Consider the following 26,750-nt stretch of genomic DNA (forward strand, 5'->3'; position numbering starts at 1 on the left):
GTAGGCTGCAGAAGGACTTAGACAGATTAAGAGAATGGGCAAGGAAGTGACAAATGAAATACAATGTTGGAAAATGCATGGTCATGTAGAAGAAATAAGCATGCAGATTATTTTCTAAACAGAGAGAAAACACTAAATTCTGAAATGCAAAGGGACTTGGCAGCCTTATGCGGAACACCCAAAAGGTTAACTTGCAGGTAGAGTTGGTGGTGAGGAAGGCAAATATAATGTTAGCATTCATTTCCAGAGGTCCAGAATACAAGAGCAGGGATGTGACGCTGAGGCATGCTGTGGCTGGATAAAGCACTGACAAGGCCTCACCTTGAGTATTGCGAACAGTTTTGGGCTCCTTATCTAAGAAAAGATGTGCTGTCATTGGAGAGGGTTCAGAGGAGGGTCACAAGCATGATTCTGGGAATGAAAAGGTTAACGTGAGGAATTTTATGATAGCTCTGGGTCCGTACTCGCTGGAATTTAGAAGGATGTTGGGGGGCGGGCTTCGATGTTTCATTGAAATCTTTTGAATGTTGAAAGGCCTAGAAACAGTGGATGTGGAAAGGACGTTTCCCATGGTGGGAGGAATCTCAGACAAGAGGGCACAGTCTCAGGATAGGGGGACTTCCATTTAAAACAGAGATGTGGAGAGATTTCTTTAGTCAAAGGGCGGTTAATATGTGGAATTTGTTACCACAGGTCATTGGGTGTATTTAAGGAAGAACTTTATAGGTTCTTGATTAGACATGGCATCAAAAAGTTATGGGGAGAAGGCCGGGGAGTGGGGCTGAGGAGGGGAGAAAAAAAGGATCAGCCATGATTGAATGGCAGAGCAAACTCGATGGGCCAAATGGCCTAATTCTGCTCCTATGTCTCATGGTCTAATTCAGAAAATATGTAGCTTTGGGTGGTTGATGGTTGGGTTGAGTTGTTCTCCAATCTCGACAATTTATTTGCAAACATTTCGTCATCATATGAAGAGATATTGTCAGTGCACTGTTGATCCTCGCATGGAGATGAATCACTTGCAAGTAAATTGCCAAGCTCAGAGAATAACCCAACCTAACCAGCAAGGATGTAATGTTGAGGCTTTAAAACACCATAAGACATAGGTACAGAACTAGGCCATTTGACCCATCGAGTTTGCTCTGCCATTCCATTTTGGCTGATTTACATTCCCTGTCAATCTCCTTCTCCTGTCTTCTCCCCATAATCTTTGAAGGTTTTATTCATCAAGAACCTAGCAACCTCTGCTTTAAACTTACCGAATGACTTGTCCTCCACAGGCACACGGTTGGAAGATGAGGACAAGCAGAACTCTATCCCTGTTAAGGCAACTGGAAGAAGGGGTGAGTGCAGATACTCAGGAAATGAGGAGATACAGGTGAGGGCAGTGAGGAAGGGAAACCACATTTTACCCACCGTTTTAACAGGGATCGAGTTCCTCTTGTCCTCACCTACCAATCCATGAGCCTCTGCATCCAATATATCAATCTCCACAATTTCCACCATCTTCAACGGGATCCCACCAGCAAACACATCTTTACTTCCCTACCCCGTCCCCCGCCACTCTCTGCCTTCTGCAGGGATCGCTCCCTCTGTGATTCTCTTGCCCATTCGTTCCTTCCCACTAGTCTCCTTCCTGATCTACTGTATATCCCTTCAAACAAAAGAAATGCTATACCTGCCTATTCACCTCCTCCCTCACCTCCAGTCAGAGTCCCAAACAGCTTTCAGGTGAGGCAACACTTCACCTATGAATCTGTTGGGCTGTCTGTTGTATCCTGTGCTCCCAATACATCCTCCTCAACACTGCTGAGACTCGACATGAGTTGGGGGACCATGTTGTTGATCAGGTCCACTCCATTAGTCGAAAATGGAATTTCCTGGTGGCCAACCATTTTAATTCCTATCCCCATTCTTTTATGCTCTTTTAAGCGCGCTTTGAAAGGGAGAATAAAACTACAGATATGAGGATCCCTGCAGCACTTGTTGACCCTGTGATCTCTGCCTAGGAGGCTGATGGCAGGCTGTCTTTCGGAGGCTGATGGCAGGCTGTCTTTCAAGAGGATGAGACTTTGCCAGGCAGCAGGGCTCGATGGATTACCTGGTAAGGTTCTGAATACCTATGCCAAACAACTGACAGAGGAACTCAAAGACATTTTCAGTCTCTCACTGTTACAGTTGGAAGTTCTCACCTGCTTCAAAAGGGCACCGATACCAGTGCCCGAGAAGAGCAGTGTTAGATGCCTTAATGACCATCGAATAGTAGCGCTCACTTCTACGGTGATGAAATGCTTTGAGAGGTTGGTCATGGCTAGAATGAACTCCTGCCTCAGCAAGGACTTGGACCCACTACATTTTGCCTATACAATAGGTCTACAGCAGATGCAATCTCAATGGCTTTCCATGCAGGTGTGGATCACCTGAACAATGCAAATACCTATGTGAGAATGCTGTTTATTGACCATAGCTCTGCCCTTAACACCATCATTCCTACAGTCCTTATCAAAAAGCTACAGAACCTAGGTCTCTGTACCTCCCTATGCAACTGGATTCTCAACTTCCTAACCGGAAGACCACAAGCTGTGCGGATTGGAAATAACATCTCCAGCTCGCTGACAGTCAACACTGGCACACCACTGCTCTGCTCTCTCTACACCAATGACTGTGTAGCTAGACGTTGCTCAAACAGCATCCACAAATTTGCTGATGATACAACCATTGTTTGCAGAATTTTAGATGGTGACACAAGAGCATACAGGAGCGAGATATACCTTAGTTGAGAGGTGTCGCAGCAACAACCTTGCATTCAATGTCGGTAAGACCAAAGAGCTCATTGAGAACTTCAGAAAGGGTAAAATGAAGCAACACATACCGATCCTCAAAGAGAGATCAGAAGTGGAGAGAGTCAGTATGTCTGCGGACCTAACCCGGATGCAACATATTGATGCAGCTATAAAGACAGCAAGAGAGCAGCTTACAACAGGAATTCTGCAGATGCTGGAAATTCAAGCAACACACATCAAAGTTGCTGGTGAACGCAGCAGGCCAGCCAGCATCTCTAGGAAGAGGTACAGTTGTACCTCTTTATTTCATTAGCAGCTTTATTTCATTAAAAGTTTGAGGAGATTTGGTTTAGAAACATAGAAACATAAAAAACCTGCAACATACAGGCCCTTCAGCCCACGAGGCTGTACCGAACGTGTACTTATTTTAGAAATTACCCAGGGTTACCCACAGCCCTCTATTTTTCTAAGCTCCATGGACCTACCCAGGAGACTCTTAAAAGATCCTATCATATCCGCCTCCACCACCGTCGCCTGCAGCCCATTCCACGCACTCACCACTCTCTGAGTAAAAAACTTACCACCATCTCCTCTGTACCTACTTCCAAGCACCTTAAAACTGTGCCCTCTCATGTTAGCCATTTCAGCTCTGGGAAAAAGCCTCTGACTATCCACATGATCAATGCATCTCATCATCTTATACACCTCTATCAGGTCACCTCTCATCCTCCGTCGCTCAAAGGAGAAAAGGCTGAGTTCACTCAACCTATTCTTGTAAGGCATGCTCCCCAATCTGGGGAACATCCTTGTAAATCTCCTCTGCACCCTTTCGATGGTTTCCACATCCTTCCTGTAGTGAGGCGACCAGAACTAAGCACAGTACTCCAAGTGGGGTCTGACCAGGGTCCTAGATAGCTGTAACATTACCTCTTGGCTCCTAAACTCAATCCCATGATTGATGAAGGCCAATGCACCGTAAGCCTTCTTAACCACAGAGTCAACCTGCGAAGCAGCTTTGAGTGTCCTATGGACATGGACCCCAAGATCCCTCTGATCCTCCACACTGCCAAGAGTCTTACCATTAATGCTATATTCTGCCATCATATTTGACCTACAAAATGAACCACCTCATGCTTATCTGTGTTGAACTCCATCTGCCACTTCTCAGCCCAGTTTTGCATCCTATCCATGTCTCACTGTAACCTCTGACAGTCCTTCACACTATCCACAACACCCCCAACCTTTTGTGCCATCAGCAAATTTAGTAACCCATCCCTCCACTTCCTCATCCAGGTCATTTATAAAAATCACAAAGAATAGGGGTCCCAGAACAGATCCGTGAGGCACACCAGTGGTCACTGGCCTGCATACAGAATATGACCCATCTACAACCACTCTTTGCCTTCTGTGGGCAAGCCACTTCTGGATCCACAAAGCAAGGTTCCCTTGGATCCCATTCCCTCTTACTTTCTCAATAAGCCTTGCATGTGGTACCTTATCAAATGCCTTGCTGAAATCCCTATACACTACATCTACAGCTCTACCTTCATCAATGTGTTTAGTCACATCCTCAAAAAGTTCAATCAGGCTCGTAAGGCACGACCTGTCTTTGACAAAGCCATGCTGACTATTCCTAACATATTATGCCTCTCCATATGTTCATAAATCCTTTCAGGATCTTCTCCATCAGCTTACCAACCACTGAAGTAAGACTCACTGGTCTATCATTTCCTGGTATCTCTACCCCCTTTCTTGAATAATGGAACAACATCTGCAACCCTCCAATCCTCCGGAAACTCTCCCATCCCCATTGATGATGAAAGATCTTTGCCAGAGGATCAGCAATCTCCTCCCTCACCTCTCACAACTAAAACACTCGAAAACCTCTACAAATATACTGTGGAGAACACTCTGACTGGCTGCATCACCAGCTGGTATGGGGTGAGGGGAGGGGCTACGGCACAAGATCGAAATAGGTTGCGGAAATTTCTAAAATTAGTCAGCTCTATCATGGGTACAAGCTTCTGTAGTGTGCAAGACATCTTCAAGGAACAGTGCCTTAGGAAAGTGGTGTTCATCATTACGGATCCCCACCACCCAGGACATGCCCATCTTCACAACTGTTACCATCGGGAAGGAGCTACAGAAGCCTGAAGCGATTCAGGAACAGCTTGTTCCCCTCTGCCATCTGATTTCTAAATGGACATTGAACCAGTGAACACTACCTCACCACTTTTTTTTATTTCTGTCATGTTGAACTACTTATTTTAACTAAACTATTTAATAGAAATAGATATATACTTAATATAACTGAGTTTTTTTCTCTATATTTATCATGTATTTCATTGTACTGCTGCCTAAAGTTAACACATTTCATGACATATGCAAGTGATATTAAACCCGATTCTGATTCCCGTTCGAATGTGTTGGTCCATGGCCTCAACTTCAGCCAAGATCAGACCATTTTCCTCGTATTCTGTTCAGATAGCCACTAACCTGACGGCAAAAACATCGATTTCTCCTTCCAGTATTTTTTTCCTGTTTCCACTCCCCTTCCCTCTTCTATTTTCCACTTGGGTCTCTTTTATCTCCTCTCCTCAGCTGCCCATCACCTCCCCAGTACCCCTCCTTCTTCCTATTCTCCCAAGGTCCACTTTCCTCTCATATCAGATTCCCTCTTCTCCAGCCCTTTACCTTCCCCACCCACCTGCCTTCATCTGTCATCTTCTAGCTGACCTTCTTTCTCCTCCTCACATCTTCTTATTCAGACCTCTTCCCCCTTCCTTTCCAGTTCTGCTGAAGGGCTTCGGCCTGAAACATCGACTTTTCATTAGTTGCTGCCTCATCTGCTGAGCTCCTCCAGCATTTTGTTTGTTGCCCTGGATTTCCAGCATCTGCAGAATCTCTTGTGTTTATGCTTTTCTGCACCTTCTGTGAAGTCTCCACATTCTTTCTGTAACAAAACAGCCCAAATTGCACACAGTATCTAAAATCAAGAGCTTGATATAGCTGCAACATGACATTCCACCGTTTTTTTATTCAGTGTTCCCTGGTGGTGCAGGGAACTCCAGTGGATGGCTGAGGACAGTAGCTGCTGGCCACAGAGAGAAGCATGCTCTGCAGAGGCTGGGCTACCCCAGCACATTTTCATGGCTTTCATGAAGATTAGGATGTGGACATTTGATCCAGGAGCCTTCAAATGTCACTGGGATTCTCCACCTCACCTTCACCACAAGAATGGACTCCATTCACATGCCTCACAGTCCAGCTTGTTATGACTTCGCATCTTATTGTCTACCTGCACTGCACATCTCTGTAGCTGTTACACTTTATTCTGCATTGCTATGGGACTACTTCAATGTACTGTGCAATGAATTGATCCATACCAAGCATGCTGAGGATGTTCTACGAGTCTGTGGTGGCCAGTGCGATCATGTTTGCTGCTGTGTGCTGGGGCAGCAGGCTGAGGGTAGCAGACACCAACAGAATCAACAAACTCATTCGTAAGGCCAGTGATGTTATGGGGATGGAACTGGACTCTCTCACAGTGGTGTCTGAAAAGAGGATGCTGTCCAAGTTGCATGCCATCTTGGTCAAAGTCTCCCGTCCACTACATAATGTACTGGGTGGGCACAGGAGTACATTCAGCCAGAGACTCATTCCACCCAGATGCAGCACAGAGCGTCATAGGAAGTCATTCCTGCCTGTGGCCATCAAACTTTACAACTCCTCCCTTGGAGGGTCAGACACCCTGAGCCAATAGGCTGGTCCTGGACTCATTTCATAATTTACTGGCATAATTTACATATTACTATTTAATTATTTATGGTTCTATTACTATTTATTATTTATGGTGCAACTGTAACGAAAACCAATTTCCCCCAGAATCAATAAAGTATGACTATGACTAAGCTTTTCAAAATACTTAGTACATTTGACAATAATGAACCAATTCCAATTCTTTCAAGTTCTGGTAGCCCCAGTAAAGTTAATGACTATTTCACACGGAGAGATTTAAATGAGCAAATTTCTCAAAGTTTAGCACAGACAAATGGAGTGTTAAGGCCTAGTTAATCCATTAAAAACTACTTTTAATGTAATGGGTCATTCCCCAGCACAGAAAAAAAAATTGCTTGTGCAATTTCTTGCAAAGCTTCAATGTACCTCGGTACATGTGGCAATAACAAGCCAATTCCAGTTCCAATTGAATCAGACAGCGAGTCGCTCATCAATCATAACACTGACATTCTTCTCCAAGAGGAAGCGCTGATGTTGGAAATCCAAAGCAACACACACAAGACGCTGGAGGAACTAGCAGATCATCAGCATCTATAAAAATGAATAAACAGTCGACGCTTCGGCCCAGACCCTTCTCTGGGACCGGAAAGGATGTGGGGAAGATGCCAGAATAAAAAGGTGGGGTGGAGGGGAAGGGAAGGAGGAGGCTACCTGGAAGGTGATAGCTGAAGCCAGATTTGGGTGGGTGAGAGGTAAAGGGCTGTAGAGGAAGGAATCTGATAGGAGGGGAGGGTGGACCGTATGAGAAAGAGAAAGAGGAAACAGCCAGGAGGAATTGATAGGCAAGTGAGAAGAGAGCGGCAAATAGAGGAGAGGAAGGGGGAGGGAATTTTTTTTACCCAAAATGAGAAATCGATATTCATGCCGTCAGGTTGGAGGCTATCCAGAAAGAATATAAGGTGTTGCTCTTCCACCCTGACTTTCTTTAGCCTGAAATCCTCCGCCATTTAATTTTTGGTTTCAAATTTCAGCCTAGGTTTTCACTCGCTGTCAATCATAATCAAATTCAGCCTGCTTCTTATTAGCTGTCAATCACAGGCGTATCCCAGCTGTCCATCACATCAACGTCGATCCCCGTTCCTTCCCTCAGCTGCCAATCACAGGCGGTCGATCAGCACTAACCCAGCCTCTTCAGAGTCCACCAATCAGAATCCGCATCTTCAACGTTGGCCCGCCCCCCCATTCAATCTTGTCAATTGATACTGCACCCGCCTCTTTCCCAAAATTGTCAACACTGACTCCGCCCCTTGGCTATCTACCAATCATAGCCTTCATCAAGTATTACCCCCCCCACTACTGGAACAGTCAATCAATCAACGTTGTGCTGCTCACTTTCCCCCGGTTGTCAATCACAGGACCCCACCTCAACACCGACTCCGCCCACTTCTGCTCGGCCGCATTGCATTTTGGTCTTGTGGGATGCTGTCGCCATGGAGACTGCAGGCGCGCGTTCAGGCTGCCGCATGGATGTGCTGTCCTTGCCTGCCCTGGGTCCCGAGGACTCCCAGTGCTGGGTTCCAGCCCCCAGGGGCAAGCACCTGATTCCCAGCTTCGGAGCCGACACAGGCGGATCCTACGAGCCACTCCCAGCCAAGGCCGGGCTGGCCCGGGAGGTCATCAAGTGGCTGCAGAGCTTGGACCTGAGCTTTTCCTTTAAGCACATCAAGCAGTGAGTCGGGGAGGATCTGGGAGCGGGACTTTTGGAGTCTAGAACACAGGAACACGCTCTTCGGCCCATCGTGCCAGTGCTGATCATGATGCTGATTTAAAATGATCTCACTTGCCTGCATATGGTCCATATCCCTCCATTCCCGGCCTATTCTAAGTACCTCCTAAATATCATTGTGTAGATTTCTATCATTTCTCTTGGTAGTGCGGTCAGGCACTTAATTGCCCTCTGCCATCAGATTTCTGAAGGGTCTATGAAACCATGAACACTACCTTGTTATTTTTTTGCGCACATCTAACTAATTACATTAGATTAGATTAGATTCAACTTCACTGTCATTGTGCCGAGTACAGGTACAATGAAATGCAATTAGCATCTGACCAGAAGTGCAAAAGAATAGTATTATTTACAAAATAACTGCAAGTAAAAAGTAAGTGCTACAGCATACAAGTATAAAAGTACTGAGACAGTCCAATATGGGTGCAATACTGCTTAGCGCTGTGATGTGAGGTTCAGCAGGGTCACAGCCTCAGGGAAAAAGCTCTTCCTGTGCCTGCTGGTGCGGAAGCAGAGGCTCCTGTAGCGCCTACCGGATGGGAGGAGAGTAAAAAGTCCATGGTTAGGGTGAGATGTATCCTTGATAATGTTTTTCGCCCTGCCCAGGCAGTGTTTATGGTAGATATTCTCAATGGTGGGCAATTGGGTGCCAATAATCTGCTGGGCAGTTTTCACCACAAGCTGGAGTGCTTTGTGGTCCGATACGGGACAATTGCCATACCACACTGAGATGCGGTTGGTGAGTATGCTCGCAGTGGTACAGTGGTAAAAGTCCGTCAGTACCCTAGGACAGAGGTGAGCTTTCTTGATGCTCCGCAGGAGATAAAGACGCTGTTGCGCCTTTTTGATCAGAATGGAGGAGTTCAGGGACCAGGTGAGATCATCGGAAATGTGGACACCAAGGAATTTGAAGCTTGATACACGCTCCACTACAGATCTGTTGATGTAGATGGGGACATGAGTGTGGTTCCTAGCATGCCTGAAGTCCACAATAATCTCCCTGGTCTTCTGGGTGTTAAGGGCCAGGTTGTTATCGGCACACCACATGGCCAAACTATCTATTACAATAAAGCTATCATTATCTATCTATCTATTGTAACTAAAAGTAATTTTTATGTTTGGCATTGTACTGGCTCACAGTCTGGTGTGGGGGACCACTGCACAGGATAAAAATAAGTTGCAGAAAGTCGTAAACTCAGTCAGCTCCATCCTTTGCACTAACCTCCCGAGCATCCAGGACATCTACAATGAGCAATGCCTCAGAAAGGACCCCCATCACCCAGGATATGCTCTCTTCTCACTGCTGCCATCTGGAAGGAAGGACAGGAGCCTGAAGACACACACTCAACAATTCGGGAATAGCTTTTCCCCTTACCTTGATTCCTGAATGGACATTGAACCCATGAACACGACCTCACTAATTTTTGTTGCACTACTTACTTAAATTAACTTTTATTATTATATAACTTATATAGATATATAATATTTACTGTAATTCACAGGCTTAATATTATTTATTGCAATGTACTGCTGCTGTATAACAGAGAATTTCACGAGATATTCTGGCAATATTAATTCTGAGCAACACACATCAAAGTTGCTGATGAACGCAGCAGGCTAGGCAGCATCTCTAGGAAGAGGTACAGTCGATGTTTCGGGCCGAGACCCTTTGTCAGGACATCAACTGACTGCCGACGGGACATCAACCGTCTCGACTTCACCGCACCTTGTTCCCATTCCAACCGCACTCCTTCCGAACACTGTGCTCTCCACTCCCTCCGCACTAATCCTAACCTTACTATAAAACTCGCTGATAAGGGGGGTGCTGTTGTAGTCTGGCGTACTGACCTCTATCTTGCCGAGGCACGGCGACAACTTGCGGATACCTCCTCTTATTTACCCCTCAATTGTGACCCCACTAAGGAGCACCAGGCCATTCTCTCCGCCACATTAGTTCTGATTCTGATTCTACTGCTGCCACGAAGTAACAATTTTCACAACCTATGTCAGTGATAATAAACCTGCTTCTGTTTCTGAGCTGCAGCCTCACAGCGCCTGACCTTGAGTGCTTTGGACTCAAGCCTCTGTGGGTCAATTAAATACTTTTCCCATAACACTTTGGCCACGGTGGATGCCCTCAGATCCTTTGTAGGGAAGCCTTGAACATAGCTGGTGTAGTGATCGGTAATAACCAAGACATTCGCCATGTTGCTGGAATCAGGTTCTAGGGAGAGGAAATCCATAGATAGTAGATCGCGTGGCCCCGTTCTCTGCAAATGGGGTAATGGAGCGACCCTCATTAGGCAGCGTCTTGCTCCAAATTCATTGAACGCACGACTTACAGGGGGGTCAGTCGAAGCAATCACAGACTAATCCATAGGTTTTGTCATACCCTAAATGACCCGAATCATCATGACGTGACTCCGATGCTTCTCAAGCAAAACCAACTGGGACTTCTGAGGCCTGCCTGGAAGAGACAGGCAGGAGCAGTCTCCCAGTCTCCGTCCATTTCTGGCCCTTCCTGCATATGTCGGGACAATGCATCCGCATCAATGTTCCAGCTCCCCGGCCGATACTTCAGGCTGAAATCATAAGCAGTCAATGCCGCCAACCAACGATGGCCCTGTGGCATCCATTTTCGCTGAGGTCAGGATGTAAGTCAATAGATTGTTGAAAGTCCTCACCTTGAACTTGGCACCATATAGATGATCACTTAACTTATCCACCACAGCCCATTTCAATGCCAGAAACTCCAATTTCTGCGTGGAGTAGTTTCGCTCGGAGGGTGACAGATTCCTACTGACAAAAGCGACAGGTCTCGACTCTGTGCCCTGATCCTGATATGGAATGCTCCCTAAGCCCTCTTGACCTGTGTCTGTATGTAATACACAAGGTAATTCGGGGTTCACAAAAGTCAATACAGGCACTTTCGTCAGCAGCTCCTTCAGCAACTGAAAGGCCTCTTCACATTTTGCATCCCATCGTGCTCCGAAGGGCTAAGATAAATCTTACTATTTTCTCCTTTCCTACTCCTCCCATTCTTCCCCAGGAGTGGGTAACCGTACAGAAGCTGATTCAAAGATGACTCTCTTTTGAGTAGTCCTTCACGAACCTCCGGTAGTACCCACCGAATCCAAGGAATGAGCGTCGGCACTCATGTTCTTGGGCCTTGGTCATGTGGTCACTGCCTCTATCTTTGATGGATCCGTAGCTACTCCACTCTGTGAGACTATGTCCAAAGTAGTTGACAGACGTCTTGCAGAACTAGCACTTGTCCAGTGAGTTTTAACCCTTCAGCTTTCTGGCAGCCTAACACCTTCAGTAGCCTTGTCTTGTGCTCTTCCAGGGTGGACCCTAAATCAGTGAGATCATCCAGGGACACCAGTACCTCAAGCAAGTTCATATCCCCAACAATTTTCTCCATGACACACTGGAAAGTATCTGGTGCTCCTGATGTGCCCTGGGGCATCTTTTCAAACTGGAGGAATCTAAGTGGAGATATGAATGCCATCTTCTCCTTTGCAGCCTTGCTCATGGGTATCGGATAATACTCACTCCTTAGGTCCAGCACACTGAACCATTTCACTTCACTCAGGCAGAGCAGCGCAGAACAGTATACTGGTCTGGGACTGTGCATCGGTTTAGTGTCTGATAGTCAACACACATCCGTATCTTCCAATTCTTCTTCTTCACCACTACTATAGGTGATTCATAGGGACTCCTGGACTCAGTGATAATCCCAGCTTCCGCAGATGCTGCTGAACATCCTCCACCTCTGTGGATGCTAGTCGCCAAGACCTTTCTCCGAAAGGGGTGTCCTTTGTCACTCGGATGGTGTGGCAAGTACTCTTGGAACAACCCACATCAAACTCGTCAGTAGAAACAAACATCTTCGAACTTCAACATCTTCCCTGTCAGTTTCCTTTTCCAATGTCCAGGTACCGGGGAGTCAGCAAAGTTGAATGACTTGGCTGTCATCTTTCCTGTTCTAGGAGATGGTCTCTCTCCTGCTTTTCTCACAGGAAAGCTGGACATTACAGTCACCAGAAAAAGATGTTGCATCTCGGCCTGAAACGTCGACTGCGCCTCTTCCTAGAGATGCTGCCTGGCCTGCTGCGTTCACCAGCAACTTTGATGTATGTTGCTTGAATTTCCAGCATCTGCAGAATTCCTGTTGTTTGCATCAGCATTTCCTGCCTGAGGCCGACCTCCCTCTCCAAGGTATTCCTGACAATCACTGTCATCTTGTTTCCCTGTAGAACTGACTGCCTCTGCAGTTCAGGCCTCACTAATAACCCAGCAGGTAAGTGTGACTCCTCTTCGTGGTCTTCCGGAGTATCCACCAGGAGGGCCTCAGCATCAGGCATTCCATGAAATCTGGAGTTTCCCGTCACTCTAGCTACTTCCCTAGGCTGTAATATGGTGGGTTTAGATGAGGTGTACCACATAGTTGCTTGTTTGTGCTCATTATCTGGCCTAGGATGGGCTTGCACTTTCTCAAAAACAGCCCTGAACACCGGGTGAAAGGACAAGGTTTTCATGGAGATCTCCAATTCTCTCCCTCTAGCCTCCTCACAATAGGAGTATTTGTTCCAACAAGAATTAAAATTTCACCCTTCTCAACTGGGTCTGGACAGACCAACAGTAATGTATCGAGGACCTCAGCTACTCCCACATCTACCTCTGAAAACTCCAGCTTCAACGACACATAACCATCATATGGGTAGTCATCAGTAGGGATACACTGGAGCCTGGCTCCACTAAGCCTCCAGGAATAGGGTTTTGCACTTTGGTGTTTTCCTTGAAACATTGATTGGAATGTGTTTCTCCACTACCCCTCCCCCCCCCCAAGATGCCAGGACATTCCCTCACTGGGTCTCACTAAAGTTTCCCGACTTCCCCTTCTGTTTAAGTAGTCATGGTTCACTTTTCGAAGGTTTTCCTGTCCTCCCACCTGAACTGACCCTCCTCACCATAGTTGTAACAGAGGATACTGGTCACTCCCCTTTTCAAGGGACCCCTCTGCTTAGTATGTCTCACCAGTGGGTCCGGCTCCCTTTTGGCTTTGTCATGCTTGGTGACAGCACACATCAATATCAACCTGGATACCTCAGCTCTCAAACCCCAGTTTGTGTAAATGCTGTGTGATTTACTGCCCCCTGCAATCGCCTGTCGGCAAGAAATAACAGATCATACACTGTATACAATTATAAAGAAACTATATTTATGAATGTTAACTAATGAGTTATTAAAGAAACGAAAGAAGAAAACTAAAAAGGCCCGTTATAATTAAACAGTCAAATGTGCACAGGTGGAGCACAAATCTTCCAAAAGCCGTTGTTTCCAATGTACTCTTTGCACCAACTCCTAGTCACCGCTCCCTGGTAGAAGTTCCCCTTTGGTTCCATCAGATCGCACATTCCCGCCAGATTAAAACCAACAGTCCTTCTCTCTCCATCTCCTGCCAATAAAGGCTTCAACCCACGCCAGTGACTGTCGGAAAAGTTGCTCCACCCCAGCATTCTCTAGAATCTTCTCCCAGTTCCTGACTGGGAGACACAAACATTACCAAGCATCCTTTATCTTAAATGGTAACCCAAACACTGCCAGCAGAACACACTGCTTCTGCAGAGAAACCATTACATGAAATACACTGCAACATTAGAGGTTAAACTTTTACCGGGGTAATACACTTATATTACTCTTTTAAAGTGAGTGTTACCAGAAGCCATCAGAAATTTATTTTGTGCTATATTTTGTTACATAGTTATGTAACTTTCTCAGTATTTTAATGTGTATTTGATGTACATAAATTTCTTCTAAATCAGTCTAATGCTGAAGACTTTATCTGCATTATCTCTTACAAACATGATATCCCACGAAGCTAATAGCAGATCTTTCCGGAATTCATTTTGAATTCAAGAAATGAATGACTGAGAAAATGGGAGAGCCGTTAACCTATTATTGAAAGCTGGAGAAAAATCCAAAAATTCATTGCGATGAAAGTGATAGTAGGTACATTTTAAAGTACATAATATGATTACACAAAAAGGAAAGTTGCAAATCTAATAGTTTTCAAAGTTGTACTTAACAGTCTCAATAAAAGGGAACGAATAGATAGTATGTCAACATTTTCAAAAGACTCAATAAGAAACGACATGAATTATTATACCAAAATTATGGTGTACACTGTTATGGATAACTTGAATAGTGGTTTGGTCAAGGAGCAGAAAATAGAGTAGGAATTAATGGGTAATTTTCAATTAATTAATGGGCTGACACATAAATCAACTAGAAATCTTAAATATACACAGACTACAGTACATAAATGACTTGGTTGTAGGTACTACAGTACGTATAGTGTCTTTAAATTTATTGTTGTTACTAAATTAGGTGGGAAAGTGAACAGTGAAGAGTCCACAGACAAATTAAATAAAGGATTGAGAAAGAGGCTGGCCGATAGAGTACAACGCATGTTGTGAAATTACTTATTTTCATCGAAAGAATAGGAAAAACAATTTGCTTTTTTCAATAATTACGAAGTATTGATACTAATACATTTTGGAAATTTTGTACACAGGAAATGCTGAACTGCTGCAGCACAGCAACTCAGTAATGGGAATATGGAAATGAAGATCAATAAGTAGAATACAATAAATTCTCAATTTTTAGTTTATGAAACTGCAAAAATAATTTTATTTTGAGAATAAACCAGTTGTCAAGTTGATAGCAAATTTGTTCCGGAATTTTCAGCCTGATACCTAACCCATTCCGAATATATTTGTTCATTATATTTCATAGGGACTTCTGTAATGGTTATCTTGTAGCTGAAATCTTCTCCTGGTACTATCCCCATGATATTGACATCACTGTCTTTAATAATGGAGTCTCATTTCCTTCCAAGCTGAAGAACTGGTCAAGACTGGAAAATGTGAGTACGGAATCCTGAGAGCTCAGCAAAGAAATTATTCCACATACTTTTCAATAATGTTGTGGGTCACCATAATTCAGTTCTGCAAGCTTCATAATCATTACCTTACAGTGTTATCAGGTTTTACCCTGTTAAGCTATGCTGAGGTTGACATTGTCATTGGCCAATTAACCTATCTACTTTGGGATGTGGAAGGAGACCAGGGTACCTGGAGGCAACTAAAGCAGTCACAGAGAGAACATACAAGCTCCACACAGACAGTCTCAGAGGCCAGATCTGTAGTGTTGTAAGACACTGACTATTTATGCCACTGTGCTGTCCCTCAACATGATTTTAGTATGAACGTTAATGAAATGATATTTACAGGCAACTCTTAAAGGGTTATTACACGTTCCAAGCCACATCCTTCCAGCAACTGGGGAGTGATGCTACTTAAATGAATGGATGCCACAATGAAGTGAAGGGCATAGTAAACCTGGAACGGTTAGTGAAGAGCAGTACCGCAGAAGCATGCTTGTAGGACTCCTTATGCAGGGCGTTCTAGAGCTGTGGGGCTGGTAGGAGGTTGAGCGGAAGGTTTCAAGAGTGCAGTTCTATGAATGTCTCTATTATAGGGAAATTTGCTCTGGAGGGAAATACTAGTGACAGCTCTGTCTGCTCCCATGGGTTGAAAGCCATTGTCTGATACAATAGATTCTACAGATCCTGGAAATCTTGAGCAACACACACAAAATGTCAGAGGAACTCAGCAGGTCAGGCAACCTTTATGGAATGGAATAAACAGTCGATTTTTCAGGCCAAGACCCTTAATCAGGATTTGATGAGTGGTCCTGGTGAAGGGCCTTGGCACAAGAGGTTGGCTGTTTATTCCCCTCCATAGATGCCTGACCTGCTAAGTTCCTCCAATATTTTGTGTGTGAAGGCCATTATCTTCCGTTTTATTTATCCTATTTGGTATCAAGAGCTTGGATAAAAAATGGTTTCCTGAGCAATATAATCTCTCCAGAGAAGTTGTTTCTGCTCAGCCTGCGAGGGAATCGAAGAGACTGATGCACAGGTCTTCTGCTGACCAGGAAGCTACCCAAGTTGTTGGTCAGCTGCCCTTGGGCAGTTCTGCTTCTTTCATACTGGGCTCAGTGTTATTGGATAGGATGCCAGCTAATTGATATGGCCCAGTATAAAGCAATACCTCCCTGTGGATTATCAGTCACACTCTACAGCGGGGATTCTCAACCTTTTTGTACACCATGGATCCCTACCATTAACCGAGGGGTTGGTGGATCCCAGGTTGGGAACCCCTGCTCTAGAATGACCATAACAATTACAGAGGCCTTTGGCATTCACAAATGTTTAGAAATAATTGCATTTACAATTAAGTTAAATTTGAAAAAAAAAACATAAGAAACACACACAATTAAAAATAATCAAGCACATTTAAGTAATGAAATAGTGATCTAATTACCATTCTCCAAAAGTCATTCCATCCCAATCATCCCAACCTACAATACTTGCATCAGTTTAATCACAAAGCTGAAAGATCTCAGCGTCATCACTTATCTGGAGCAGTGGACTACATTTGAGTCCTGAGCTTTTAAGTGATTAAGTACTTAAAATTTGGCAGATTGAGCAAATCTGCTGGCTTTTGAGTTGAGGATTTTCCACGCGATATTAGAATTTAAGCCATTTTAAAGGTAAATCCAGTAAATCCTGGAAAATCTCTCAACATGTAAGGCTGTTAGAATATATCATAAGGTCCATTGAAATATTTAATACTAAAAGTTATACAGTACATAATGGCATTGATAGATTTTTGAAGTGAGATTAAAATGCAAATAATGTGAAAAGTGCAGACTCTCTCAGAATAGAAAAGCAATTATAGTTAAAATGCAAATTACAGCTTTACATATAATAACAGTGTCAGATGATTATACTATATCACTCTGTTTAAAGTCTGTGCTGTTTATGGAAGTCTACAATTTCATTTCAAAATTACTTTCCCTTTCAAGTTTATATTCAGGAAAAAATTGAATATTCCGAAGGAATTCATTCATGCTACAATGCATTCTAAACCAGGGGGAGCAGAATGTCTGATACAACATATATATGCTTTGCTGACAAATAGACAGTGAGTATCTGTATTCCACATTGTGTTTTGGTTTATAAAATGTTCACTTTGCAACTGACATCAATATGCATGCAAATGAATATTGCTGAAGGGATTAAGTGTCACATTTCAGTGGTGGAAAAGATGAGGTTGCTAGTCCTTGCTGTCTAGATGCTGTGCAGAGAATGGACATTTGGACTGGATACCAGATGACTGCCAGAGGGTCCAGAGGAGGTGCTTGAGAATGATCCTGGCAATAAAAGGGTTAAGGTATGAGGAGCATTTGATGGCTCCATGCCTGTACTTATTGGAGTTGCGAAGAATGTGGGGATCTCATTGAAACCTATCTAATATTGAAAGGCCTAGATAGAGCTCACAATACTCCAAATGTGGTCTGACAAATGCCTTATAGTGCATTGAAAGGGTTCCATAGTGTGAATGTGGAGAGGATGTTTCCTATAATGTGGGAGTCTAGGACTAGGGGTCACAGCCTCAGAACAGAAACATGTGCCTTCAGAACAGAGATGAGGAGGAATTTCATTAGATCAGGGGTTCCCAACCATGGTTGAACCATGTTTCAATATCATTAAGCAAGAGGTATGTGGATGTCACCCGGTTCGGATATGGCCCAAGTGCGGAGTGAGAGACACTGAAGCAGATCGATAGTTCACAGCATTTAATGCAAACAGTGTTAAAGGGAAAAGAAAATAATAAGCACTAGACCAAACAGGGCTATTAAATATGACTCCCAAATGGAAAACATAGCCTACACTGTGACTAAAAAGAACAACTAAGAATAAATCGAATACTACTAGTCTTCAGAGTCAGTTGACTCGACAGTCCAATTTCTCAGGCAAGGCGGAATGCAAGCAGGCAGTGAAGGGTTACTGTGTCCAAGTCTTGAGAAGCACTACGACGACAAGTATGGAGTTAAATACTATCACAATGAAATAATAATTAGCTGACACGTGCATATTCACAAGCGCAATTGCTGTATCTACTGCACTGCTGAATCCGTGGTTGTGACAGGGCCGCCCTCTCTAGGTGCAGCCCCTGAGGCGCCACAGACCTGTGTCCGCTGGAAATCCCGAATGAGGGATTTGTCCAAGATGTCCTTCAGTGATGCTGGTAGATAATTGCCATGGTGTGCACTGCCAATATGGAGCCAAAGACTTCCATGTAGAGACAAAAACAAGAGCTTATACAGAGATAGCTCGACCAAGTGGCTCTGTGGGATGAATCATTCTCAAAATGAGGCCCCTCCAATTGGAGCTAATCGGGCATCTGCTTCAACAATAAAACTAACACAGAATCCCTGAGCCTGTCAAAATAAACTTAAACTTAAACAGAAAGCACCAGGAAACCGCATTACAAAGAGCAAGTCACTTGAGAAAAATACAAGGAACTCTTAAACCATTAGTAACTGTTGTTAAGCAACAATTAACTAATTCAGGTGCTCGAAAAACCTCAGAGCCCAATGTTCTCTAATGCCCTGCACAGGTCTGAGGAAGTCACTACATGACCCCCCTCCCTATAGCTGGCACCTGATGGCCCTGGAAGACCTGAAAATTCGAGATCCAGTGAAGACTCGAGAGACCTGGGGAACTTGAGAGGCAGGGAGACCTGGGGATCCAGAGAGACTGAGAGACCTGGGGATCCAGAGAGACTGAGAGACCAGGGAATCCCGAGTGAGATCAAGAAACCTCAGGCGGAGCTGAGAGGGAGGCTTGGGAGTCCGAGAAGGGGAGAACATTGAAAAACCCTAGACACATTGAATAAGCCATGGAAACAATTGGAGAAATAAAAACTTTGGGAACATAGAGAAAAGTGCTTGGGAAACCTTGAAAGCATGAAACTTAAAACCTAGAGAAGGAACCTTTTCAAATTTTGCACAATTCTTTCTAGAGGCAATTACGATATACTCTCAATTTTACAGATCAAGACAGCATAGACAGGTTTCTTTCATCGCTAAGCTAGCTGGTTCTCTGTAGATCTGTTTAATTTGCTATATGAAAGTTCAGTTTTCCCAGTCTATACAATAACTTTCGTCAAGAAGTTAAAAATACTCTTGATTTACTTTACTTGTGTATTTGCACTCTCTAGCCAAGGATCAGCTTTTGGAGTAGGGCTCTTCCAGAATTTACACTATTGACTTGAACGATGATTTGTTGAATCAATTGATAAGCTTGCTTGAAGTGCTCATTTGTTATACAGACCTGAGTCACGGGACCACAAAGCTGTGAACCTGGGTACTTGTGACTTGAAAAGCTTGGAATGGATACTGGAGAAACTCAATGTGGACGAGAGAAGCCCAGTAGGTGGACTCGGGTCTCTAGGAATGTAGAGGCAGGACATGCACCCTCTCCTCAAGCCACCAGTGTCAAAACGTCACTGTTCAAACTTTGCTGGGTCCATTACTTGGCAAGATCCTTCTGTCATGATGGAGACAGAAACGAGAGTTTATACATAGGAATTCCAAAAGAACATTGTTGCCTCGATGAATCACTCTGACCAATGAATCTCATGGCCAAGGTCAGCTGCCTTCTCTCTCTCTGCTGGGTCTATCTTTGTGTGGTCGAGACTTGCTGTCACACGGTTCAGATATGGCCCAAGTGCGGAGCGAGAGACACTGAAGCAGGTCAATAGTTCACAGACTTTAATATGAACATTGTTAAAGGGAAGAGAAAACAATGAACAGTAGGCCAAACAGGGCCGTTAACTAAAACTCAAATGGAAAATGAAGCCTACACTGCGGCTGAAAAGAACAAGTAAGAACAAAATGAACACTGTTAGTCTTCAGAGTCAGTTGATTCGAGAGTCCAACTTCTCAGGCAAGGTAGAATGTAAGCGGGCAGTGAAGTGTTGCTGTGTCCAAGTCTCGACAACCACTATGATGATAAGTGTGGAACTAAATACTACCACAATTAAATAATAATTAGCTGACAAGTGCATATTCACAAGCGCAATTGCCGTATCTATTGCGCTGCCGAATCCGTGGTTGTGGCAGTGGATCCCAGGTCCGGAACCCCTGCTTTAGTTAGAGGGTGGTGAATCTGTGGAATGCATTGCCACAGATAGCTGTGGAGGCCAAGTCATTGGGTATATTTAAAGTGGTGGTTAATAGGTCTTGATTAGTAAGGGCATCAAAGGTTATGGGGAGAAGGCAGGAGAATGAGATTGAGAGAGATAATAAATCAGCCAAGGTAGAATGGAACAGCACACTCAATGGGTCAAATGGCCTAATTCTGCTTCTTTGGTCTTGTGGCTCAATAGCAGCCATAAAACTAAAACAAAATAGAAATCATTATATTTGGGAAAGGAATGACACAAATTACAATTGGTAAACTAGCACGTTTTGATAGCCTTAATCTTCTAATTTAATGAAGATATACCTCAGTTATAAAGTTTGCATAGATAGTACGTCTGTTTGCACTGTGCATTTTTATCACCACCCCTAATATCCTATACAAAATAGCACAAACTATCATTCATTTATGGAATGGAAACAAGCCCTTTGGCCCATTTACTTAACCGTCAAGCTTTTCACAGAACTGTAAAGAAAATCTGGTGCTGACCCATAGATTGTAGAGAATTTAGAATGCTAAACGGCAGGGTTTTGGAAATTTTCCTTAGCTCAAAAATTGCAGCCTTTAAATCACTGTTTCTTTAATCTGTGTCTTCTATGTACTTCTGGCAGTTGTTAAATTTGTACATGTAATGCCTGCAGCAACTTTAAAGTTGAATTTTGGTAGTTTCTCTTTAATCATGTTGCCTGCCTTGAATGCTGTCTTGGAACACAAGGGAGTCAAACAAAAGGATGCATGCAGTTGATTCCACTTGCCCATTAAATGATTTCTGCCTTCCTATTATTTAAATAGAGGACATTAATGATTATTCCAAGAATGGAAATGAAAACATTGTGATAGTAAAAGGGCCAGTGACCGGTGTCAAGCAACTTAGCTCCATCTGCCGTAACAGCCAGGTACCACATTAATGCCAGGTGTAGATTGAAGGACCAATACGTATTCTGCCTTAGTATATATCTCTTCCCACACTGTCAACTGCAAAAATGCCATTCTCTTCTCTCAGTTCCTTTGTGTCTATGCATTTGTTCCCAGGAATGAGGCTTTCCTTTCCAGGACATCAGAATATGTCCTCCTTCTTCAAAGAACAAGATTTTCCTTCCTCCACAATTGATCCTGCCCTCACCCACATCTCATCCATTTTCCAGCCATCCGTGCTCACCCCATCTTCCCGCAGCTTTAACGGGGATTGAGTTCCTCTTGTCCTCATCTACCAGTCCATGAGCCTCTGCATCCAACACATCATTCTCTGCAGCTTCCGCCATCTTCAATGGGACCCTACAACCAATTACATCTTTACCTTCCCCACTACTCCCAGCCTTCTGCAGGCATCACACCCTCTGTGATTCCCTTGTCCATTCATCCCTCCCCACTAAACTCTCTCCTGGCATTTATTCTTTGCAAGTAGTGTAAAGGCCAAAGAAAGCGTAGCATTGTTTTGTAAGAATGATTCTATAGCTCATTAAGATCACTTTCCCTTGCTGTAGTTTGCAACAGTCTGAATTTCAGATGTATTTTTTTTTCCAAGTGTTTGATGTGAAAATAGAGGTGATTATGTGCGAAACCATGTTAGAAATTCATTGAGTGACTAGAAATATTTCTGCCAAGAATAGTTGGGTATAAAGTTATTTTACATTGGGCCTTATTGGAAATAATTGTTAAAATTTTGATATAACCTTGTAACACACACAAAATGCTGGGGGAGCTCGGGAGGTTAGGCAGCATCTATGGAGAAGAATAAACAGTTGATGTTTCAAGCCGATTTCATCAGCAACCCACTCCTAATCCTTTCAAAGGAGTATTGTGGTAAGATTATAAAATGTGGAAGGAAAATTTCTTGCTTCCATTCTGCCACATGAAATTAAAAATCTGTTTGAAAAGAATGCATCTATATCGTTGTTCCTTTTTGTGCCTTATGGCACATTAGGTGGCAATTTTTCCATTTAAGACCATAAGACCATAAGATATAGGAGCAGAAGTAGGCCATTCGGCTCATCGAGTCTGCTCCACCATTCATTCTTGGGCTGATCCAATTCTTCCAGTCATCCCCACTACCCTGCTTTCACCCCATACTCTTTGATTCCCTGGCTAATCAACAACCTATTTATCTCTGCCTTAAATGCACCCAATGACTTGATCTCCACAGCCACAAATGTCAACAAATTCCACAGATTTACCATCCTTTGACTAAAGTAACCTCTCTGCATCTCTGTTCTAAATGGATGTCCTTCAATCCTGAGGTCATACCCTCTTGTCCTAGACTCCCCTACCATGGGAAATAACTTTGCCATATCTAATCTGTTCAGGCCTTTTAACATTCGGAATGTTTCTATGAGATCCCCCCTTATTCTCCTGAACTCCAGATAATACAGCCCAAGAGCTGCCAGATGTCCCTCATACGGTAACCCTTTCATTCCTGGAATCATTCTTGTGAATCTTCTCTGAACCCTCTCCAGTGTCAGTATATCCTTTCTAAAATAAGGAGCCCAAAACTGCACACAATACTCCAAGTGTGGTATCGCAAGTGCCTTATAGAGCCTCAACATCATATCCCTGCTCAAATATTCTATACCTCGAGAAATGAAGAAGGCATTTGCCTTCTTCACCACTGATTCAACCTGGAGGTTAACCTTTAGGGCATCCTGCACAAGGACTCCCAAGTCCCTTTGCATCTCTGCATTTTGAATTCTCTCCACATCTGAATAATAGTCTGCCGGTTTATTTCTTCCATCAAAGTGCATGACCATACACTTTCCAACATTGTATTTCATTTGCCACTTCTTTGCCCATTCCTCTAAACTATCAAAATCTCTCTGCAAGCTCTCTGTTTCCTCAACACCACCCGCTCCTCCATCTATCTTTGTACCATCAGCAAATTTAGCTACAAATCCATTAATCCCATGGTCCAAGTCATTGACGTACATCGTATAAAGCAGCAGTCCCAACATTGAGCCCTGTGGAACTCCACTGGTAAACGGCAGCCAGCCAGAATAGGATCCCTTTATTCCCACTCTCTGTTTTCTGCCAATCAGCCAATGTTCCATCCATGCCAGTAACTTCCCTGTAGTTCCATGGGCTCTTATCTTGCTAAGCAGCTTCATGTGCGGTACCTTGTCAAAGGCCTTCTGAAAATCCAAGTACACCACGTCCACTGCATCTCCTTTATCTACCCTGTTTGTAATTTCCTCAGAAAATTACAGTAGGTTAGTCAGGCAGGATTTCCCTTTCAGGGAACCATGCTGGCATTGGCCCATCTTGTCATGTGCCTGTAGGTATTCTGTAATCTCATCCCTAACAATCGATTCCAACAACTTCCCAACCACTGATGTCAGGCTAACCGGTCTATAGTTTCCTTTCTGCTGTCTCCCACCCTTCTTAAATAGCGGAGTAACATTTGCAATTTTCCAGTCGTACGGTACAATGCCAGAATCTATAGTTTCTTGAAAGATCATTGTTAATGCTTCTGCAATTTCTCTAGCTACTTCCTTCAGAACCCAAGGGTGCATTCCATCAGGTCCAGGAGATTTATTCACCCCCCAGACCATTAAGCTTTCTCAGCACCTTCTCAGTTGTAATTTTCACTGCACATACTTCACTTCTCTGACGCTCTTGAATGTCCATTGTCCATTATACTGCAAATGTCTTCCAGTGGGAAGACTGTTGCAAATTACACATTCTGCCATCTCTGCGTCTCTCATTACAATATCTCCAATGTCATTTTCTATTGGTTCTATATCTATCCTCAACTCTCTTTTACCCTTTATATACTTAAAAAAGCTTCTAGTATCTTCTTTAGGAAGAGGTGCAGTCGACGTTTCAGGCCGAGACCCTTTGTCAGGACTCCTGACAAAGGGTCTCAGCCTGAAACGTCAACTGCACCTCTTCCTAGAGATGCTGCCTGGCCTGCTGCATTCACCAGCAACTTTTATGTGTGTTGCTTGAATTTCCAGCATCTGCAGACTTCCTGTTGTTTAGTATCTTCTTTGATATTAGTCGCCAGCTTCATTTCATAATTCATCGTTTCCTTCCTAATGACCTTCTTAGTTTCCTTCTGCAAGTTTTTAAAAGCTTCTGAATTCTCTATCTTCACACTAGCTTTGGCTTCCTTGTGCTTTCACTTTGGCTCTGACTTCACTTGCCAGCTACGGTAGTGTCTTTCTTCCATTCAAAAATTTCTTCTTATTTAGAATATACCTGTCTTGCACTTCACTCATTTTTCGCAGAAACTCCAGCCATTACTGCTCTGCTGGTTTTATTCTGCAGCATTTCAACGGTTTTTACGAGGCCCAGTTGCTAGTTTGACGCTAAACCCAGCACAGAAGGAGCCAGCTGGATCCAAACTAGGGACTATTTACCTCAAAGTCCGATGCTGATGCCACTACACCACTGGCCAGTACAATGCATTTATGTCTTTAATGGAAATATTATTCAGAAATCTTTCAGTCTACATGGTGTCTCCAGAAAACATCTGGAGTTATCTTCCTCCCTTTACTCTAATTTGCAAGGAGTGGGAAAATGGGCTGAAATCAACTAAAAAAGAGGTTTTAGTGATAAAATTAATTTTCTTAATCCTAATATTGATTAGGAACTGTACTTGCAAAAGCCTTTACATTTTTAGTCCCAACTCACCATAATCTTGTCACATCTATATATACTGTATATGCAGTGGAGAGTATACTGATTTGTTACATCAAGACCTGGTATGGAAACACCAATGCCCTTGAATGGAAAAGCCTACAAAAAGCAGTGGGTACTGCACAGTTCATCACTGGTCAGGCACTCCCCACCGTTAAGTACTTCAACAAGGAGCACTGTCACAGGAACGCAGCATTCATCATTAAGGACCCTCACCATCCAGGCCATGCTCTCTTCGCGTTGCTGCCATCAGGAAGGAGGTACAGGAACTTCATGACCCACACCACCATGTTCAGGAACAGTTATTACCCCTGAACCATCAAGCTCTTGAATGAGAGGGGATAACTTTTACTCAGCTGCATTTACCCCAACACTGAACCATTCCCACAGCCTGTGGACTCACTTTCATGTTCTTGATATTTATTGCTCATTTATTTATTATTATTATTTTGTATTTTTCTTTTTGTATTTGCACAGTTTGTTGTATTTTGCACATTGATTGTCCTTGTGTGAGGTTTTTCATTGATTCTGTTGTGTTTCTTTGAGCTTACTGTGGATGCCCACAAGAAAATTAAGCTCAGGGTTGTATATGGTTACATATATGTACTTTGATAATAGATTTACTTTGAACTTTGAATTTCATGTTTTTAGAGCAAAGCTCATCCTTGATGATGAAATAAACTTCACTAACTATGCTTACCAGCAAAAATTGCCAATAGTTGCAAGAGCAACTGCTACCAATGCCATTCAAAGTAACCTGAAGTTGACAGAGGTTTTGGAACAACCTGATGAGTTCACAAATAAACAGAAAGCGCTGGATATTATCGATCTGCATTTGCAACAAAGACATCTGGCGAGACAGCAAAATCCAAGTGAGTAGATAGACATAGCTGTATTTGCATCTTTTTTTTCCAAACTGTTGTTAAGCACTTTCCATAAGCAGTTACCTTCCTGATTTGAGTGAGGTAGAATTGAGAGTTAAAATATCAGCAGACTTCACTTCTTGACTTTACATGCTTATCCACGACTCTTGCATGATCTGGTCTTGTTTGCAATAAAACATGGCCCTGTGTTAAATATTAACATAACACCAATTGTCTAAATTCAATAAATCACACTGACCTCCTGGATGAAAACAAGAGATTCTGCAGATGTTGGAAATCCAGAGTAACACACACAAAATGCTGGAGGAAGTCACCCTAGTCAGGTAACATCTATAGAAAGGAATAAAGAGTTGACATTTCAGGGCAAGACCCTTAATCGTGTCCACTCTTTATTCCTTTCCATAGATGCTGCCTGACCTGCTGAGTTCCACCAACATTTTGTGTGTGTTAACCTGGATAAACACAACTGGATATTTTATTGATTGTAAATATTCTGTTGTTTACCAGTATTATTAACTGCATCCTTGAAACATTACAACAGCGAGGTTTATTTAAAATCAGTAAGACCAAGCAGATAAGTAACATTCTAAGCTAGTGTGTTCATCTTCCTGGATGATTGATTATGAGATACAGCATCTGAGGACGTGTTTAAATATTCTTCTTTCCGAAAGTAAAAAAAAAGCAATGTATAATTTTGGTCTTACTTGATAGTGTATTTGACTGAAATAGCCTATTGGAAAAGAATATGTAAAATTATTTTCACGCAGTTTCCTTTCACGCAATAAAGGCAAAGATTTTAATGAAAA

General features: G+C 43.3%; 1 protein-coding gene across 2 annotated transcripts in view; it reads left to right on the top strand.

The window, feature by feature from the left end:
- The first annotated feature begins 8,003 nt into the window (after positions 1-8,003).
- spata4 (spermatogenesis associated 4) overlaps positions 8,004-26,750 on the top strand; it is a 56,852-nt gene continuing 38,105 nt past the window's right edge. For both annotated transcript variants that reach the window (XM_063049474.1, XM_063049473.1), the window contains exons 1-4: positions 8,004-8,250; positions 15,109-15,238; positions 17,245-17,363; positions 25,712-25,932. In XM_063049474.1, the coding sequence (XP_062905544.1) occupies positions 8,012-8,250; positions 15,109-15,238; positions 17,245-17,363; positions 25,712-25,932 (709 nt within the window). In that variant the 5' untranslated portion in view covers positions 8,004-8,011. The remainder of the gene's footprint in view (positions 8,251-15,108; positions 15,239-17,244; positions 17,364-25,711; positions 25,933-26,750) is intronic.

The sequence above is a fragment of the Mobula hypostoma genome, chromosome 5 (genome assembly GCF_963921235.1).
Source record: "Mobula hypostoma chromosome 5, sMobHyp1.1, whole genome shotgun sequence".
NCBI classification, from domain to species: Eukaryota; Metazoa; Chordata; class Chondrichthyes; order Myliobatiformes; family Myliobatidae; genus Mobula; species Mobula hypostoma.